This window comes from Melanostigma gelatinosum, assembly GCF_949748355.1.
Source record: "Melanostigma gelatinosum genome assembly, chromosome: 21".
Taxonomy (NCBI): domain Eukaryota; kingdom Metazoa; phylum Chordata; class Actinopteri; order Perciformes; family Zoarcidae; genus Melanostigma; species Melanostigma gelatinosum.
Window position 1 is genome coordinate 13,300,766 of NC_136654.1, and position 20,999 is coordinate 13,321,764.

General features: G+C 42.4%; 2 protein-coding genes across 2 annotated transcripts; both read left to right on the forward strand.

The window, feature by feature from the left end:
* Positions 1-8: 8 nt before the first annotated feature.
* slc16a5a (solute carrier family 16 member 5a) lies at positions 9-12,314 on the forward strand. Its single transcript, XM_079293772.1, has 5 exons — positions 9-328; positions 4,709-5,175; positions 7,835-7,978; positions 8,595-9,419; positions 11,047-12,314. The coding sequence occupies exons 2-5, from the start codon at positions 4,812-4,814 to the stop codon at positions 11,316-11,318; spliced, it is 1,605 nt and encodes a 534-aa protein (XP_079149898.1). The 5' UTR covers positions 9-328; positions 4,709-4,811; the 3' UTR covers positions 11,319-12,314.
* Positions 12,315-13,157: 843 nt separating this feature from the next.
* On the forward strand, positions 13,158-20,645 carry tap2t (transporter associated with antigen processing, subunit type t, teleost specific). The gene is made up of 12 exons (XM_079293019.1): positions 13,158-13,292; positions 14,074-14,604; positions 14,734-14,848; positions 14,953-15,083; positions 15,441-15,646; positions 15,753-15,950; positions 16,115-16,243; positions 16,323-16,514; positions 16,606-16,779; positions 17,137-17,296; positions 19,516-19,652; positions 19,776-20,645. Exons 2-12 carry the CDS (start codon positions 14,112-14,114, stop codon positions 19,968-19,970), a joined length of 2,130 nt encoding a protein of 709 aa, XP_079149145.1. The 5' UTR covers positions 13,158-13,292; positions 14,074-14,111; the 3' UTR covers positions 19,971-20,645.
* Positions 20,646-20,999: the final 354 nt, after the last annotated feature.

Sequence of the window (20,999 nt, forward strand, 5' to 3'; positions counted from 1 at the left end):
AATGTACTTAGTTACTTTTCACCAATTCAAAGTAGAATACATGGAAATACTCGCATATAGTACTTTAAAGGTGCAGTACGGGTGCAGTAGAGTCCTTCAGGGTTCACACAGCAGCAGCTCCCCGGCTGTCCTCTGCTATTGCCGGGGGTCTGCACAGCAGCGCCCCGCCGCATCCGACCCTCCCATCACGGCCACGTCAGTCTCCTCCCACCGTGAGGAGGAGGAGCAGACCCCGCCCGGTACTGAACCGTCATTGAGCAGCGACCGCGCCTGTAAACAGTGTGATTAACGGGGGAGCTGCAGGACCACGATCAGCATTAAAAGAAAGGTGATGTTTTAATTGCATTTCCTCATAATGTCACGGAAGAGATGCTTAAATCGCTTCCTCTATAGGTTGATATATATATACACACTTTTGTGCGGGATATAGTTGTACTTATATTGTATATAGCTGTTAAATGTCCTTGTTTTTCTTATATTTCTCTTGTTTATTGTATATATTTCATATGTATGTATGTACGATGAGAGTAATGTGTAACCGGAGTCAAATTCCACGTATGCCCACGCATACATGGCCAATAAAGCTGATTCTGATTGTCTTTGTAGCGAAAGTACTGATGCAGTGATGACCAGGATGTTTGTGCGTGAGGGTGGAACCACTCTCACGTCTGCGTAAAATAATCTGCTTTAATTAAAGAGCGATAGTTAGTAGAGATATCGTGATGGGGTCTGGAGGTTCGCTTAACATCCGTAAACAAGCCGAAAACCATCACGAGTTGACACGTGGGTGGATGTGTAATACCGTTTAAAATGTGCAGTTTAACGATTTAATGCTGAAGCAGCTCAGTTTTTCGCTGCATATTCCACTATTTGATATGTCAAAGAGGCCACAGATACGCTGCGGGGCTCCCATCCCTTCGTGGGCCGTCCCGCAGGAAGAACCAGCTGCTCAGCATCACTTTTATTTGACTAGGGAGACACAGAGTGTTCTCTTCAAGGTAAGTTTATTAATTATGTAGAAGAGGACACATGGCTGCAGGACATGAGTCATGGGCGGGTTATAAAAACAACTATGACTTGCATAAGGCCATATCTCCTACATCAAAACTCACAGACTTTATCGTTGTTTGCCCTCTTTTAGTTGTTTCGTGTCTTTTTTTTTTTGGTCAATTTGTGTCTAGTCATTTAGTGTCTTTTATGTAGTCATTGTGTGTCTTAATTGGTTGTTTTTGTTATTTTGTCTTTTTTTTAAGCATTTGGAGTCTTTCTGTAGTTATTTAGCCTATTTTTGTTGTGTTGTATCTCTTTGTAGTCATTTTGTGTTTTTCTTTTTAGTTGTTTCATGTCTCTTTGTAGTCTTTTTGTGTCTCTTTGTAGTGATTTTGTGTCTCTTCCTGGTTGGTACGTGTCTCTTTGTAGTGATGTTGTGTCTCTTTGTAGTGATTTTGTGTCTCTTCCTGGTTGGTACGTGTCTCTTTGTAGTGATGTTGTGTCTCTTTGTAGTGATTTTGTGTCTCTTCCTGGTTGGTACGTGTCTCTTTGTAGTGATGTTGTGTCTCTTTGTAGTGATTTTGTGTCTCTTCCTGGTTGGTACGTGTCTCTTTGTAGTGATTTTGTGTCTCTTCCTGGTTGGTACGTGTCTCTGTAGTGATTTTGTCTCTTCCTGGTTGGTACGTGTCTCTTTGTAGTGATGTTGTGTCTCTTTGTAGTGATTTTGTGTCTCTTCCTGGTTGGTACGTGTCTCTTTGTAGTGATTTTGTGTCTCTTCCTGGTTGGTACGTGTCTCTGTAGTGATTTTGTCTCTTCCTGGTTGGTACGTGTCTCTTTGTAGTGATTTTGTGTCTCTTCCTGGTTGGTACGTGTCTCTTTGTAGTGATTTTGTGTCTCTTCCTGGTTGGTATACGAGCCTCTAATTTGACATGTTAAAGAGGCCACAGATACGCTGCGGGGCTCCCATCCCTTCGTGGGCCGTCCCTCAGGAAGAACCAGCTGCTCAGCATCACTTTTATTTGACTAGGGAGACTCACAGAGTGTTCTCTTCAAGGTAAGTTAATTAATTATGTAGAAGAGGACACATGGCTGCAGGACATGAGTCATGGGCGGGTTATAAAAACAACTATGACTTGCATAAGGCCATATCTCCTACATCAAAACTCACAGACTTTATCGTTGTTTGCCCTCTTTTAGTTGTTTCGTGTCTTTTTTTTTTTGGTCAATTTGTGTCTAGTCATTTAGTGTCTTTTATGTAGTCATTGTGTGTCTTAATTGGTTGTTTTTGTTATTTTGTCTTTTTTTTAAGCATTTGGAGTCTTTCTGTAGTTATTTAGCCTATTTTTGTTGTGTTGTATCGCTTTGTAGTCATTTTGTGTTTTTCTTTTTAGTTGTTTCATGTCTCTTTGTAGTCTTTTTGTGTCTCTTTGTAGTGATTTTGTGTCTCTTCCTGGTTGGTATACGAGCCTCTAATGACATTTGGCTGGTGAATGTTAGGGGGGTCCTGACTCTTTGGGCCCCTTGGCATGCAGGAGATATAAACAGTTCATGGCTTGGTGGATCAGATCAGATTGCTGAGATATGTGAGGACTCCTGTTGGTGGGGGGGGGGGGGGCACACAGATCCATTACGCACTCAGAGCAGGAAGAGGAATATGAAGGGGAGACTTAAGAGATGAAGATGCTCTATACGGTCAAACGTGTGTGGTCACCACTGCATAGTCCACATATTTTTCTGTGCTTTTGTTCTGGCCATGGATATGGAAATGTTTGGCATTTTTTGAGGACATATTGCTGTCTTGCCAAGAGTTATCTGTGCTGCAAATGTAAAGCAGCCTGCTAAGTTAGCTTAGCTTAGCACAAATACTGGAGACAAGGGGACACGGCTAGCCTGGCTCTGTCCAAACGGTAACTCATTTATCAAAACATCTGTCTGCATGGTCAGTTCTGCAAGATTATCCAAACAGTGAAGGAAAAACAACATCCAGATGTTAGTATTCAAAATGATTTAGAATAAGAAATATTTGCTTTTAATTGATTGAACCTGCTGCGTTACTGTAAATATATAAAGATAATGTAGTGCAGAATCTGACTTTACACGATCCAACAGAAATATTTTTGTGACTTCACTGCATCCATGAACACGTTTTTATTGAAGTTGCAGTTCTGTCTGTAACTAAAATACTGTAATACATAAACCATTAAACCAGAGTTTACAGTACGTACTGCAACAGACTCTTGATACATGTATGGCAACATTTAAACTAATGCGCAATGTAATGCATTGTGTTTTATTGTAAATTATTAAATGTTTGCAATTATGTTGCATTGCGTCTCAGCACAGTGCTGCGTTGCTGATTGCAAGCACGTGTTACAAATGATTGGACTGGTGGTTACTCTGAGTGATAAGCGCTGACACCTGTGCAAATATCTACCTCTGTAGTCCGAGGGCCAAGCATGTGCTCGAGTGTTCTGCACTTCAGGCTTTAATTTAAAGGTAAGAAGTTGTCATTGTCGTCTTTTTGCCTCACAAGTTTTGCTGGTGTGAAAATTGAAGCAAAGCCTCTGTAAAATATTGTATTGACATGCGTGTAATGTTGAGGTGTCGACATACATTTGGCCACAGATGCATGTCTGAGTACAGGAACATTAGCTCAGAGTTGTATCATCGGGAACATAATCTAGGAACACGTTGTTCCGCTCAGTCCGTTGGTACATCTGGAAATGAGATTGAGAGGCTTTGAGGGGAAATTCTACTGCAGCATTTGCACAAAGGTTCATTCATTCTCGAGGGTTTCCACAAGTGCATGTTAGCCTCATGGTTGCCAGATTGAGATTCCCTTTGCATCCGCACAGGTATATTTAAGCCAGCAGACTTCCCCTCTGTTTACTCACACTCTGACCTGCAGACATTCAGGCTGGGTTACACCAACAAGGATTAGTTTAATTTAAGATGAGTTGGAATCAAAGTTCATGAATAGGGAACATGAATGTCCTCTCGCTGCTTCAGTTGCTCTCGTAGAAGAAAATGTTCTGTCTTTAAATTGTATGAACTCTATTCTTTTATATTGCCTGTGTCTTCCTTCCAGTTCTGTCTGTGACAGTAAAGTCTGTGCAGACAGAATCTATTTTACAACAATGAACAAACCTCTGAGTGAAACCAGCCGTGTAAGCGGTCACACCTTCATGTATTAATCACCTATTGCTTTGTAAAACAGACCTGTATTGAGCCCCTGCTAATCCACGCCTACAGACTCGTAAGTTGAGTTCTGTTACGTGTTATGTCTTTTCTCCTCTCCTGCCTTTCTTTCTCTCTCCTTCCATTGTTTCCGCTTCAGGTGCCAATCAGGTGATTGGGTTCCACAGATTCAAGCGGGCCAATCAGCAGAGTGGGGGCCCAGTATAAAAGACCGCAAACAAAGCAGTTTTACTCGTTTACGTGAAACATGTGCGGGACGGGGACTGACGGGAACAATTTCTCTGCACAATAGAGCTCCCTACCAGCAGACTGCAGATACTTTGAATGGTTTTACGTGAAGCACTTTGAATTGCCTTGTTGTTTAAATGTGCTAACCGGTTCGAGAGAATTCTACAGCTTTGTTGTGAACTTCTGTTTCCACTGCGTGGTGAATGAAACTCAGCTGAACAGCCACAGAACTGGACCTGAGAGAAACTTTTCTTCTGCACAACCTGATGGATTGTTTCCTTTGTTGCTTTAGGTGTCCCTGAAGGTTGCAGCAGCTACAGTGACATGGGCAGCAGAGGTAAATACACACCCTGCAGAGCCAACGCAGCTGCCTCCTCTGAACTGCAGAGCAGAAAATGACTCGGGCAGATGGAATCAGAGGGACGAGCGATGGCTGCCTCTGCCCGAAGGCCTTCGGCGACCTCGAGCACGCCGATAGTGTGGAGAAAGTTCAAAAGGCCAACGACTGTGACTCCGAGGAGGGGGTTATGCAGCGAGGTGAATGCGGAGACCCGGCGGCCGCAACGGCCGCAGTCACGGCTCCAGATGGCGGTTGGGGCTGGGTGGTGCTGACTGCCACCATCATAGTCCTGGCTCTGACCCTGGGCTTCCCCTCCTGCGTGGGAATCTTCTACACCGACCTGCAGAATGAGTTCCACGCCTCCAACAGCGAGACCTCCTGGGTGCCCTCCATCATGATGTCAGTGCTCCACGCAGGAGGTAAAGTAGACAACTGGGCTCTGTTTAGTCAAGGTGTAACTTTAAATACTGTACACGCCTCATTTACCGTGACGTCTTTATTAGCTGACATTATTCAGTGTGTAACATTTCAGTTACCCTTTAATGCCTCCTAACTTTGGTTTGGTAAGTTTAGTTCCTACCTGTTTCGAGGAAAATGTGAAACCTGAACGATTTGTTAAGGCTTTAAAGTGTCTTGCTGTGTTGATTTAAAGAAGATTATTCCATGAGAGGCTGTAGCTCGCTTGTTACCCACAGCTCACAGGGACTTTAGTGTTCTACAAATCAGGACTTCAGGGTTATGCAAACTTTAAAGGGATGTTATGTCATTTTTAAGAGATGAAATGGCACATTAACTCCTTTACAGAAGAAAAGTTGAAGTCATGAACAATGAAACACACCATTGCTCCAAGCTATTCATAAGTTATGTAAGAATGTAAATACACTGAATAGCTATTGCTGAAAACATGGTGATCATCAATAGTGTCAAACGTATTGACACAAATGTCTGCTGATCCTTTATCCTTTTGTCAGCGCACAAGTCCTGAGTGTGGTGCTCAAAGTGAGGCTCGCTCGCTCGTCAATATCTACTTCCTTCCTCTTTCACACATTCTTCTGAGCATTATGTAACCTGCATTAAACAGGGAGTAGTGTTGGCTGTGCAAAGGCAAACAAAGTCAATCTAGAGCAGGGGTCTCAAACTCCCGGCTCTACGTCATTTTATGTGGCCCGCGAATCCGCCAGCAAAAAAATAAATAAAAATGTTTAAAATGTTTTTTTTTTCGTTTTTTTTTAAAGTTAGACTTGATAATAAAAATGATGAGATAGAAAGTCGAAGTTATGAGATAGAAAGTCATAACTATGATAGAAAGCCATAATTCTAGATAGAAAGTCAAAATGATGAGATTGAAAGTCAAAATGATGAGATACTTAAACAGTTAGAAGCAGCTCTTTGGCTGGTTACTGTACATTTAACATGGAAATGTATTGTGAGCACATTAAAGACTACTTTAAACTGTGAATGCAGAGAGTTATTTAACAATATGTTACGAGTAGTTACATTTACAACCGGCCCTTTGTGGGCGACCGTGATGCTGATGTGGCCCGGAGTGAAAATGAGTTTGAGAGCCCTGCTCTAGAGGATCAAGGTGAATGCCTTCATGTTTCTGTCTGTTTGAAGCAGCAGTGAAACTACAGAGGAGTGTGGTGAGGGCACGACAGGATATCCAACCCTTGAACGCACTAACCGGAGGGAATGTTAGTCGAGCCCTCTAATTCAGTCCAGGAGTCCTTTTATGTTGGAAGGAAAAACAGTTTGTTTTGTGTAAGTGGATATCTTGGTGGAGGGATAGATCCAAATAATACAAGTTTACCATTTTATTTGAACAGTTTTTAAAGTGCAAAATCGCAAACTGTTGTTTCTAGAACAAGTGTTTTAAAGTCCGTCAATAAATTGTAACATCTGTTATCAGATCGGTTTAATAACGATTCTCCAGCGACTCTCTTTATCGACCAGGAGGAGAGGAGGAGTGAGACGTGCTGTTGGTGTGAGAACATGTTGGTAGGAAACGCATCGTAGCTTCAGAGAGACGACGCTTGGGTGTGTCGTCTTTCTAATGACGTAGTTTCACAGTCTGACACTTCAGCTTTACGACAAAATGACTTTGTTGACGTGCAAAATAATCTTTTAAATTGACAAACATCATATGTGAAATGCATGGCACAATTCAAACGGGATCGAAGAAGTGTTTGTCTCTCGCCATCGACTCCATACATATTATACGGTCCCATGGTGGTCCATTGGAAGGGGAGGGACTTTGCCCCTCTTTGTTTGGAGCAGGTGGCTACATTGCACCTTTTTAATGAACTAAAAGTATTCGGTCTTGTTCTTCACAGGTTTATTTTTTTTAAGTTAATTATAGACCAGATTTATTTAAGCTGCTGCATTCAGAGCTAAATTACAGGGCCTGTTTTCTGTTTCTGACCAGTTCTCATGTTTCTTGCCAACAGGAATGCTTTGATCTTAGAAATCTTCCTGCGCTGACATGAATGTGACTAGAATCTGAAGTTTATCTTCATTAAGCTGCACAAAGTTCAGACATGTGAATTTCTGCAGGTTGGAGAATCGATTCAGCGGCAATTGAAACAAGTAGATACAGTTAAGGGTTTTAATGATTTATCTTTTATCCTTTTATTTTGGCAAACGGAGCCTCAGTGTTTCCTAACTACGAAGGGCGGTGGCCCCTTCGATGACCTTTTTAACCAATATACCCGATGTGTTTAGCACTAAGGCCTCAGAATATGCAACTTCCTCTTCAGGCCTTATGAGGCCAGATGACGGTAGAGATGGGAAACCAATGAGTTTGCTCTGAAACGACGCAGCAAACAGAATTGGAGTTATATGGGTCGGCCAACTGCCATGCATCAGTTACACACCTCTTACTCACTCACTCTCTCACACACACACACATACGCGCGCGCACACAGAGAAAACATATGGTCAGTCATGCTTTCATTCCACTGGTACAGATTACAGCTCAACACAAGTTGTGTGCTGCAGGATCAAGGCCTCGGGTGTAAGCCCTGTGCTGGTTCCTGCTCGGTACGCATTAACACTCAGAGCATTATGTTTGATCCACAGGTCCCTTTTGTAGCGTGCTGGTGGAGCGACTCGGTTGCCGGGCGACAATCATGTTGGGCGGCGTCCTGAGTGGGCTGGGAATGGCTGCCAGTTCGTTTACCCAGTCAGTTGAGCAGCTCTACGTCACCGCCGGGGTTATCACAGGTCAGCAAACATTCGGCTGATTTATTACCCGGGATGATTCGACTGTAGGCAACCTGTCACCGAAACAGCAGCTGGAGACGTCCAGCAGCTCTCTCGGGATTGGTGGAGACCAAAACAGAAATATGGGACAAAAACATGAAAGCTAATGTTGCTCCATGTGAGAGTGTGTTAGTTGGTCATTCAATTAATGCAACTTGAAACTTTAGGTATTAGAAACAAAACTAATTTTAAACTTGACAACTTGGATCTAATTTTCATAGTTTTGGAAAATATTTATGACTGAAGATAATTGCTGAGAACCACTTTACCGCGAGGTCAAGGAAAGATGTGAAGGAGAATTCATCAGAATTTAGGGAAAGACGACAGAATCCAGCTGCACTTGCACTCCTCTTCTCATCATGTAATTCTAAACAGACAGGATGTTGTAGAAAGCAGCAGGAAGGAACACAAATGAGTCAGCATTTTGGCACTTCTGGTTCCCTCCACTAGAGTAGAAGTATAAAGTAAAGCTCTTCACCACTAAATCTGTGTGCACATTTTCGAAACATAATCTTTCAAATGAGTAAATGCAATACTGCCCCTCTCGTCCCACTCTGAACGTCTTTCATGGTCACAGGACTCGGTTTCTGCTTCAGCTTCCAGCCTGCGGTGACGATCCTCGGCCACTACTTCCTGCGTCGCCGGGCGTTCGCCAATGCCTTGTCCTCCACGGGCACGGCGCTGGGGCTGTGCACTCTGCCCGTCCTGGGTAACTACCTCCACACGGAGCTGGGCTGGAGGGGGAGCTTCCTCGTTCTCGGCGGCGTGCTGCTGAACTGCTGCGTGTGCGGCGCGTTGATGAGGCCCCTGCGGGCCCCCGAGCGCCGGGGCCAGCCGCTGATGAACCACGGACCGCCTCCGCCCGAGGAGGAGGGAGGGATGATGAGACGGATGTGGAGCTACCTGGTGGCTTCTCTGAGCAAACACATGGCCTTTGACCAGCTGTGCCACAACCCCCGTTACTGTGTGTATGCCGTGGGCATCACCTGGATGATGCTCGGCTTCGTGGTGCCCTTAATCTACCTGGTTCCCTACGCCACGGCCAACAACATGGAGCAGAGCCGCGCCGCGCTGCTGTTCTCCATCCTGGGTTTGGTGAACATCGTGGTGCGGCCGCCCTTCGGCATCCTCTTCAACATGCCCTGGTTCAAAGGGCGACACATCTATGTCTTTGCCTGGGCGCTGCTGGTCAACGGGCTCAGTAACAGCATCTGCTGCATCGGGCCCGGCTTCCACGTCCTGGTGGCGTACGTGATCGTCTACGGGCTCTCCATGAGCGTGGTGGGCTCCCTGATGTTCACCGTCCTCATGGATGTGGTGGAGATGAGCCGCTTCCCCTCGGCGCTGGGCCTGCTCGCCATCATGGAGAGCGTCACGCTGCTCATCGGGCCTCCACTGGCAGGTAACGTATGGGGAAGGAAGATATGGCGGGAACATGTGGGACACAGTCGCCATCACAGGTGGAGCAGATAAAATGCCTCAGCTGGTTTTATAGGCTTCAGGCAGACTGGAGCTTTAAGAGTTTTATGAATGGAAGAGCTGCACTGGAGGAAGACCGGTGCATTGTCAACCAACCACCGGTCTAAGACAACAGGGGTGGAACCCACAAAACGAATAAAAGACACCACTGTGTCCCATAATACTTCCTAATAGTATAATGCAGTTGGTGCACAAGAAGTCAATGCACTTTTCTGTTTTGTACGAAAGGAAATCATGAATTTGACATGAAACTGCGAACAGTTGAAAACACTTTGAAAGTGAGAGAAAAAAATCAAATCTTTTTTTCCTTTAGTTGAGAATGCACAACATTACAAACACTACATATGTTGCTGCTGTGGTTTTGTTGTGTAAAACTGTGAACTACCCCCCCCCCCCCATCCTTTATGAGGAAAGGATTGGTACCTGCATATTTTATACAGTGCAAATCCCCAATGAATGCAAAGAACATTAGAAATGTCACAGAGACATTGTGTGTAGACGGATGTTCTTTAAAGCCATGTTTCTGCTTGTATGTTTTATGTGACTGGTAAAATCACATAGAGAGCTCGAAGCTGACGCTGTAAATAACACAATGTTCGCAGTCAGTTTAACCGCCACGCGCACACAAAGGAACGGAGTCTGCTCGTCACTCTGGAGTCTCAGTTCAGCGGGGAAAAGGTCAGACGAGGCCTCGTCTCAAATCACGGTTATGCACCGTCGTGTTTATCTGGTTTCTGACAGCCGGGCCGCAGTGAAACCATAAGTCTCAACCAGATCCCGTCACACAGAAGTCTGACTGGGTTTGCTCCTCCATGTGACCACAACTGAATCTAAAAAAAGATAAACACTTTTTTGCAAAGTCACCCCTTTTTATTGGTCCATAAATTTATCATAATTCCTTTATAAGTTTCCTGCAAAATCAATATTTGGTATTATAAATCATAAAGTAGGAAAAGAGGGAGAAAGGGCTGAAACTACATTCCAAATCTTTGGCCAGTCGACATTTGCATGCAGACAAATTCCCCATGTTTGCATGTTCAGCTGACCTGAAGTGCACCGACTGACACTCAGTGATTCCCAAATGTTTTGACATCTGCTCCCCTGAAGCTGAAGGAATGTGTACATTTGTGACTGGTTGCGTGTCTCTACCAGCTGTCATACCTTAAACCAAATATCTATTTTCCCCCTCTTGCTTCATTTGAACCATTTTCACAAGTCTTCTAAGGATTCACACAATTCTGCCTTCCTCAGATTTGGAACCACTGCTCTAGCAATTAGTTAATTAATCTGCAATTAACTATTTTCTGCTAATAAATACCACTTTAAAATGACAAACAAGGCACATGAACAAAATAATAGCAATAATTAAGCAAGTAGTGAATACGTCTGCATGCATATATACATACACACACACACGCACACCGTCCTATGAATTTATGAGTTCCATTTGAGGAGGGTTTTTTTTTTTTTTTTAGAGAAACGTAAGACCTGTAAAGTAAAACAAGAGAAAAACGGAACATGACTCTAATAATGTGTTCTTGTTTCTGTAGGAGTCCTGATCGACCGGACGGGTCACTACTTCCACGTCTTCTTCGTCTGCAGTGCCATCGTTTCCTCCGCCGCCGTGTTCCTCATAGTGGCGTTCTACTGGCTGGACTCGAAGGACAGGAAGTTGTCAAAGCGGGGCCAACCGTCCACACTGCCCGGCCCGGCGAGGCCCTCCGTGGACTTGGCCCCCGGCTGTCAGTACAGCAGCGTCCCCACCGAGGGAGACAAAGATAAGGCCTCGTCCAACGGGGCGGAGAACATCAGCACCATCTGAACGACTCCCTCAGGCATCTCTGGCTCTGACAGCTTTTGCAGATTATATCTCCTAATGTTTGGGTCTCGGTGCACCAGATGTTGCAAACTTTACTTTTTTTCTGCCGATCCGATGCAAGTTAAAACAAACAAGGTGAATACATTTGCGCTGTCTGACCAAAGTCAGATCCAAGATGAACAGATGTGCACTTACAGCTACAACGAGATTGTACTATTTATTGCAAAAGAAATGCTGCTGATCTCATCTCTGTGATCACACAATCTGTATCGTCAAGCCAAGTTACACACATGCTCCTTTTGTTGAAGACCTCACGAAAACATTCTTATGGAGTTTTTAATGATGAGCTTATAGTAGGTCACGTGGTTGTGAGGAAATAACAAGCATAGAAATGGGTGAAATCATTATATTAAGAGTTAAAGTATAAGTATTTGTCATCTTTGATATTTTTTTAAGTAGAAAAATGTATTTTCTTTGTGTGGTGGAGGCGTTAAACGCAGCATGTTGAGCACATTACACCCATGTTTATGAGTATTGGTTGCTTTAGATCATTGAATCGGTTTGTTTTCACTGTACAAAATGAATGTCCGTACTTTATAACTGCTGCTACTTCTTTTTTTTTTTTTTTCTTGTGTTTCTCACGTTTTTCATTCCTTAATGGAACAGTGCCTTTTTGTAGAGCTGGTGCATTTACTGCCACAGGATGAAATGAAAAGTATTTTCAGGATGATAGAAGCAGATGATTTCATGTTGCCAGCAGCACAGAGTATTTCAGAGGAGTTTTATGACACTGTACCTGAGTTTACCTTCAGTCCCAATCAGAGGTTTAATGTGACCGACTTATCTTTTAGTTGTTGAACAGAGCGATTGTTTTATGTCCGACGTGATGGAAAAATAAATCTACATTTTTCAGTTATGAACTGTAAAGTGTCTGCAATGACAGGATTTATTTGTCCTTTTCAGGGTCTTGTCTTGCTTTGGGCCAAATTATAGCTTTTTTTAAATAGTCTTTATTTATACATTATGGTTGGGGGGGGGGGGAATAAATGTTTGAATATCAGTCTTTGTTGTGTTTTTAGTAATTTTCACATGTACATGCGCTCCAAAAACATCAAAGGAGCTCCACATTTACCAGCTGCAACATTAAAGGGATAAACACATGAATGCATCAATAGTTGCAGTCCAACGATATTCAGTATACAATATGCAAGTAGTAATACTACAGGGTAGAAATACTGTGTTACAAATAAAAGGCCTGCATTTAAACTACTATAGTAAAAGTGTCGGCATCAAAATATATTTGAAGTATCAAAAGTAAAAGTACTTTGTGCAGAGTGGCCCATTTCAGAATAATGTATGTTCTATTACTGGACGTATTGATGCATTGATGTTTTCATCACTTTTAGTTTTTAGTCATTTTAACTTAGCTTTTATAATCTATCCTAATTTATTCATTTTTTATCATTAATCTGAGTCTGCAGAGTAACTGTTTTAAATAGATCTAGTGCAATAAAGCAGCGCTCAAATACTCAAATCATGTACAAGTACCTAAAAATTATACTTTAGAGTTTCATTATTTTACTGAAGTAAAATTTTGAATGCAGGACTTTTACTTGTAACAGAGTATTTCTACACAGATGTACTGCTACTTTCACTAGTATTAAAACATATCGAGTACTTCAACAGCTTTTTTGAAAGAGGGCTTCTTCATGAACATGCACACTACCGCCATCTTGTGGCGGACAGCAGTTGAGTCCGTTTTAAATACAGGACGTCAAAGAGTCGAGTTTACAAACTGTAAAACTAAAAACGGAAAAGATGAGGGCACGTGTTTGCTCTGCCGTGTCCTCGTTCAGGTGCACGTAGTCGATACGTGTGAACGTGTCACCAAAGTGAAAGTGAAACTGAATGTAACAGATGCATGTCTGCAGCTAGCAGTTAGCTAGCAGTGGACACGGTTCAGGGGGAAAACACACAGTAAGTCATTCAAATAAATAAATTCAACATGAACTACGTGGACGTGTTAATGCGTGACAGGTTCGTTTAGCTAAATGCTAAACAGCAGGAAGGACAGAAGCGACCGTTTAATGTTAAAGGCTAGTTTAGGCTGTTAACGCTACATATTCATGCTATGGAAAACATAATGTTACCGTTCTAACGTTAACAGTATTCATATTTACACACCAGACTACTAACAAAAAAGACGGGAAATTAATGTTTATGTTGTGTCACCGTTTGTGCTCGAACTACTTGTCTGTTTTATACTTACGTTACTTTATACTTCTACTTATTATTACTTACTATTCTACCTAAGTACAGTACTTGAGTACATGTACTTAGTTACTTTACCATCAGTAGACTGTACCAGACTACTAACTGAAGTACTGTGTTTGTGTTGTGGTTTACACTCATATTCATGAACTCAAGCACTGTTAGTTCAACTTGGAGCTATATACTTGAATGTTTCTATTTTATGCTACTTTATTTTTCGACTACATTACATTTCAGAAGGAAGTATTGTACTTTTATTTAACTCCACATATTGTACAGCTGTACTTTGAAGCATCAGTTTTTTAAATATGGTGTATAGAATAAACACAAAGAATATAAAATATGAATGTGATGATAATCAAATGACTCCAGACACTCCAGTAGCAGAGTACTTTTACTTTATATTTTGTTCCCCGATACTTGTGTACTTCTACAAACAGAAGTACACAAGTAAACTAACAGAAACATTTCTCGTTCCTTTTGTCAGATTCAACGTCCTGCAATCTCGTCGTCCACCAAAGGAAAATGGGGGACGTGGCAGCTCGTGGGTTATTCATTCTTATTTTCGACACGGTGCTTTGTTTGGGACTGTGGGTCGGACTGGTGCAGCTGAAGAGCTCCGGCTGCGGTGGGCTGCCAGGTGTGTGGGCCTTCGGGGCCGTGAAGTGGGCCGTTCTCCATGTTTTCACCGTCACGCTGACTGACGGGAGGCCGGAGGCTGTGCTCTGCAAGCTGGTGGCGCTCCTCTGCCTCCTCTCTCCGGTCTTTGAAAGTGGACGTGTCCTCCTGACGCCTCACACGGGACCGTCTCCTGACCTCGGCATGCTGCTCCTGGGCCCCGTGTCCGCATCGCTGGCCTGCGTGGTTTGGGAAAAGTACCTCTGTGGTGGTTCAGAACTGACAAAGGTCAACGTCAAACTGGATGTCAGGCGGCTGCTAGTGAGGATGCTGAAATACTTCAAACCAGACACCTTTTACCTGATCGCAGCTTTCAGTTTCCTCATCTTAGGTGTTGTCTGTAAGTGAAATATGGACATTCTACGGCACACAATTATTATTAAGGTTATAATTGAAATTAGGATGTACACCACAGAACCATGGTGTATATAATTTCCTGTATTCCTAATATGTTCCTCTTTCCTGACAGGTGATACATTCATCCCATTGTATCAGGGGAAGGTCATCGATATGCTCAGAGGTCCAGTCCTTCAAACCAGCTTCTGTTATGCTGTTGGACAGCTGGCACTCATCTCTCTTGGAAGGTAATGAAATGCAACGATTACTAATCACCTGTCTGATTGCAAAGATGTGATTTGTTTGAGGGATTTGATAACATAATCATTTTTAATGTCTCTTATCTTGACAGCTCTCTGTTCTCTGGCTTAAGAGGAGGAACATTTATGTGCACGCTGGCCAGACTGAACAAGAGACTGAAGCGTCTGCTGTTTCACACCCTCCTGCAGCAGGAGGTGCACTTCTTCGAGGAGAACAACCCTGGTGACACATTCAAGGATTCAAGGATCATTTATTGTCATGATGCAACACAGATATGCACAGTGAAATTCAGTTGTAGCCCATTTCTAACAACAACAAACATATTTTTTTATTTGCATCATAAGGAATGTAAACAGCAGCAACAAAAACAATTCTCTGGGCAGATAATATGGCCGACATCTTCACATTAACATGAGAAAGATAATATTGTCCGTCTGCTTTGAGTAATGTTTGAGCACCAAGCATCATGATGTAAACACAGAGTCCTGCTCTCTGTCCTGCTGTCAGTAAACACACAACATGTCTGTTTTTTCCGATCACCGACTCAAAAAAGTGCCTTTTGTCCCCTTCCCCACTCAGGATGTCTGTCCTCCCGCCTGCACTCGGATGTGGACCGGATGGGCCGCACCGTTGCGCTGAACTCCAATGCGCTGGTTCGCAGCACGGTGAAAAGCGGCCTCATGCTCACGGTGATGTTGAACCTGTCCTGGGAGCTCACGGTGCTCACCTGCATGGAGATGCCACTGTTGGCCATCATGCAGAAAAAATACATCACCGTGTCTCAGGTAGGTGTGATGAGACTGACCCCTGGACTACTTTAGATAGACTGTGACGAGGTGTCGACTGCAGCATCAGTCTGCTCATGTGTGTTCTCCTGTCTCTGTCAAACAGGAGCTGAAGGACCAGATCCAGAACTGCCACGCTCAGAACAAGGACCTGGCTCACCAGACGATCGGCGGGATCCGCACGGTCCGCAGCTTCAAGGCAGAGAAAGACGAGCTGAGGAGGTACAACGAGGCTCTGGACCGCATGTGCGCCGTGAAGACTCGTTCGGGAATCTACAGCGCCGTCTTCCTGTTCGTACGGAGGGTAAGAGGGCAGCGATCTACATCCAAGGACCATACGAGTTTACTTATTGAGGAGCTACTAAGCCAAAACTGTGACATAATATCTCATAATATTTGAGTATTTTTGTAGTTGTCTTCTCTAACATTTCATCTATTTTCTTTTTTTCCTCTCTGTGTTTCCTGCAGCTGGTGAGTCTGGGGATAAAGATACTGATGCTGGTTCAGGCCCGCGCTCTCATCTCGTCGGGTCAGCTCAGCATCGGCAGCCTCGTGTCCTTCTTCTTGTACCAGAAGCCCATGTCAAACAATTTAAAGGTGAGCGGAGTTACAAATACATCCCATATTTAAGTATCCGATGCCTGTTGTTGATGAAGATGACTTGTTTTCATCACAGGAGATCATGTATTGCTACGGAGAGACGATGTCGACAGTTGGCGTCATCTCCAAAGTCTTCAGTTATCTTGACAGAACACCAAAGTGGAAGAAGGAGGGACAGTTAGCTCCTGAGAGGCTGGAGGGGAGAATTGTTTTCCAAAACGTCACATTCGCGTACCCCTCAGCTCCCGAAGACAAACCAGCTCTGAAGGTAACCGAGAGTTGTAGCTTGTGGTTCGACAGCATCAATATATCTAGATTAAACAATAATCCAAATCCTCGTGATTGGTGATTCTGTGCAGTCTGTTTCTATGGAGCTTCAGCCGGGGAAGATGACAGCCCTGGTGGGTCCCTCCGGCGGGGGAAAGACTTCCTGTGTCAGCCTCCTGAAGAGGCTGTACGAGCCTCAAGAGGGACAGATCCTGCTGGACGGAGAGCCGCTACACCGTTACAAACACAAATACCTCCATCAAAAGGTACCGGTGGCTCAGTGGAAGGAGGCTTAAGGGCCCACATAGCGTCTTTGTCACATCGTGTCTTTTTCACATAGGATCTTTTTTCTTTTCAATTGTTCCCAATGAGGGGAGAGCATGAAGGCGCTGCAGCCCGCAGCTTTTTTTTTTTGCTTAGACAGTTTCAAGAAAGTGAAGTTTATTTACTAAAGTACCTTTTTACACCCCAAAAGGTCATAGCAAGTCATAGCATACAGGCTTTTTTTCAACTTTCTAATCAAATGTAATTAAATACATTTGAACCCAAAGCACACCATAAATGAAACCCTTTCAACCAGCACTGCACTAACACAAGTGTGTGGTTGAACCCCATGTATCTAGATGGCCCTGGTATCCCAGAATCCTGTGCTGTTTTCTGGTTCACTGAGATACAACATAGAGTACGGCCTGCAGGACTGCACCATCGAGAAGGTGAGGGAAGCTGCAAAGAAAACCAACGCAGACGACTTCATCTCTAAAATGGAGAACCAATACGACACAGGTACAGATGTGTGGAAAGATGCATCGATATACTGTAAATGCAAACATAAAGCGCATTTTATTGTTTTTTCATCCTATTAAGTGTGAGGTTAAGTGTCTAATGTTGTTTTATTGTTTTCTTTATTGTTCATTTAATGCCACTAAGGTGTCTTTGTGTTGTTTTAATATTCTGTTTGATGCATTCGTAGTATTGTTATTCTTATATATGTATTTGGACCATAGTATGAGGGGCAGAGAGGTGAGGCACAGACTTTTATTTAAGTAATGTAAAAAGAAAATAAAACTTATTTTGAATCAACATTGTAGGTTCAACTTAAAATAGAACAGCTGTCGTAATCGACAGTGAAGATACACAAGTCTGTGAATGTAGGATAGAAATGATGACATAAAGAATCAAGAAATCTTTCTGCAGATGCATTTTGTGTTGATAAAACTTGCACCGTGTACTTTGTAATGCACTCGCGCCAAAACAGTGGGTCGGTGATGTTGGGGATTCGACCCCGGAGTTGCTGATTTAAAGATGATTATTGACCACTACAGGGTTCCGGTCAGAGAACACGCAGACATCTGTTTGATCCATACATTTTCTGTATTCAGTCTTATAGTTTGGTGACAGATTTACAGATGATGAATGAGTTTGGACAATATATGACCGAGTTTCTGAAAGAAACACAATTAACGAATTGAGTACCAGCAATAGTCTTGACTAAAGCAAACAGACATACATTCACAGAATAGAGTGGTCTCGCCGACGTCACGATCTCCTTAGTTACGAGGTCGGTCCGCCATGTTGGAGTACATACAGATCCTACATGGTGGCGAGTAAACAAGGAAGTGCGGCGAAAATACCATACTTTGAATCACTGGATAGTGCATCAAAGGTTCGCTACCTGGCCAAATTGAAGGTTATTGGTAATTTGGATCCCTATACGATGAGAGCAGATGGTTTCAGTGCCGATCCTACTTATCTTCCATCGGTAAACTACGCCAACATCTACACGTATCTCGTGAACACCCCCAGTCCTTACACAAAAGACGAGTTGGAGTGCTACAAAGGACTCGACGCTTATAATCAGTTTGTCAGTGGATGGGTCCGAGACGTCAAAGCAACGGTCGTCGAGAATTCTCATCTCGTCACTGGAAGGGTAAATATATACAGATCTGGTCCGATATTTAGCAATATTCAATGTTTACTCAGCGCAAACAGACACGTGTGTTTGTGTACATTGTACATGCACGTCATTGTGTGCGTAGGAATTAACTTTAAACTAACCCCTCATTATATATATATATGTATATATATATATATATATATACATATATATATATATATGTATATATATATATATATATATATGTATATATATATATATACATATATATATATGTATATATATATATATATACATGTAAATATATATATATATATATACATATAAATATATATATATATACATATAAATATATATATACATATAAATATATATATACATATATATACACATATATATATATATATATATACACATATATATATAACGTATATATGTAATCATATAATATATGTGTGTGTGGGGGGGGGTGAAGTAAGTTAATTTCTACAGGCTACACACATGCACACAATGACTATATATTATCAGGGGTGTGGATATCTAGAAAATTTATTTAAGATTCCCATGTTCTATCGACTTACTTTTATCAATTATTTAACTTTTTTTTTCAAAACAAAAGCAGAGGCAGGATATTCCTTTATATGTCGAGAGATGCGTGACAGCCATTTCTCGCGACGTCGCTTGGATAGCTCCTTCGTGTCATTTCCTTGATGTGTAATGACCGCTGGCAAACGAAAGAACGAGACCACTTGTTAGCCACTTAGCTCAACTTTGGGCTATTATTTCAACGGCTGTATTCCATGACAAAACACTTACTGACAGTAAATGCACTTAAGGACATTAAGTACAACTACAAACGGAACAGTTCCGCCACGTACAACTACAAACGGAACAGTTCCGCCACATAGGTTCTATGACTTCGTCAATGACTCGATCTGATTCGACCGTTGGTCCTACGTAGGATCTACGGTTAGCGCAACCGGAAGCGGAACTAGTTCTCAACGTCAAATACAATTTCAGAATAAAAGCTCCGTAACTTTATCGTCTCTGTCTGTGAAGAATTCACAACAGGTGAATAATCTATATTTCCATGTTTTGGTCTCCACAGATGTCGGGGAATGTGGTGGAGCGCTTTCAGAAGGACAGAAGCAGTGCATCGCCATCATCAGAGCTCTGGTTCGAGAGCCGCAGGTCATCATACTGGACGAGGCCACCAGCAAACTGGATGTGGAAGTGCAGCATGCTGTAAGTAAAGAAGACACGGTGGGACGAGAGGAGGACGACTCTGTGTTTAATAACAACGTTTTAACATCGCCGTCATCCACATCCAGTAACTGTGTCTTTCTCTGTCGGGCTTCGTGGGCTCAGGTGCTGCAGGAGGTTCTGGCTCGCGGTCGGACCGTCCTGGTGGTGGCTCATCAGCTGAAGACTGTGGAGAAGGCGGATCACATCGTCTTCATAGAGAAGGGAGCCGTCGTGGAGGAGGGGACGCACCGAGAACTCATGGCCACGAGGGGTCGCTACCACCGTTTGAAGGAGGAGCTGTTCAGTAAACCTCGATAAATGAAGTTGTACTGTTTTCTACACGAATTTTATCTGCAAAGAGTGTTGTCTCGTAATTCTAACTGCTGGAACATAGAATAATCATTAATATCAGCTAATAGTGCAGCTACGGTTAGCTACTGACCAGACCAAGTAGCCACACCATCAAGTGTATTTAATAGAACCAGGATTTGCTTTTGTTTATGAATTCAAGTTTCATTTGAGAATAAAAATATGTTTGTTTTTTGTCACCAGTGTTTCAAAAATAAAGATTCATCCACTACGGATTGAGATACTTACTTTTATGATACTTTGCACTTTTACTTGAGTAAAATGTTAATGTGCAGGAGGAGAGCTAGTTAGCGTTAGCGGTTAGCAGCCGCAGGGTCACATGGTCCTATAGGAGGCTGCATTAAGTTACATTATGATGTAATCAAGCTGTATGGTAAATTATAACTTTATCATGTGTTCAAAGGTAATCTTGTAAAATTGTAACTTGTTTCTTGTAAAATGTTTTCTGTGAGAGATATGAATAAATCCAGCTGTTTGAAGGAGATGTTTTCACATTACAAAACAGATATTAGAGATTTGACCTGTTTAACTTCCTTTAGGTATCTCTAAGCAGCTTATAATATCTACGAATACCCAAAGTGTTTTTTTTATCAATACATTTGAATAAAAATACAATCTTTTATTTCCTAAGCATTTGAATTGTGTGATTTATTTCAATAAACACAATAAAAGACTAACAAAATAAAAGGATAGCGTTTAGAATTTTGGATGGTTGACATTAAGTGTTCGGATAATTAGGATAGTTAGGTAATTTAAATGTTGAACTAGTTAGAGTATTTGTATGTGTTAAAACATGTCTGGATTTGGGTTGATAAGACACTCGATAAGAGGGTGAATCTAAATGATGTATTTCTTGCAGTGCATGACTCGTGATTTGTGATGATTTGATTTTGTTTTAATCTCCTTTTTTATTAATTTAGCTTCCTGTATGTATTTATTTGTTTCCTTTTTCGTTCATTTATTTATCATTGACAGACT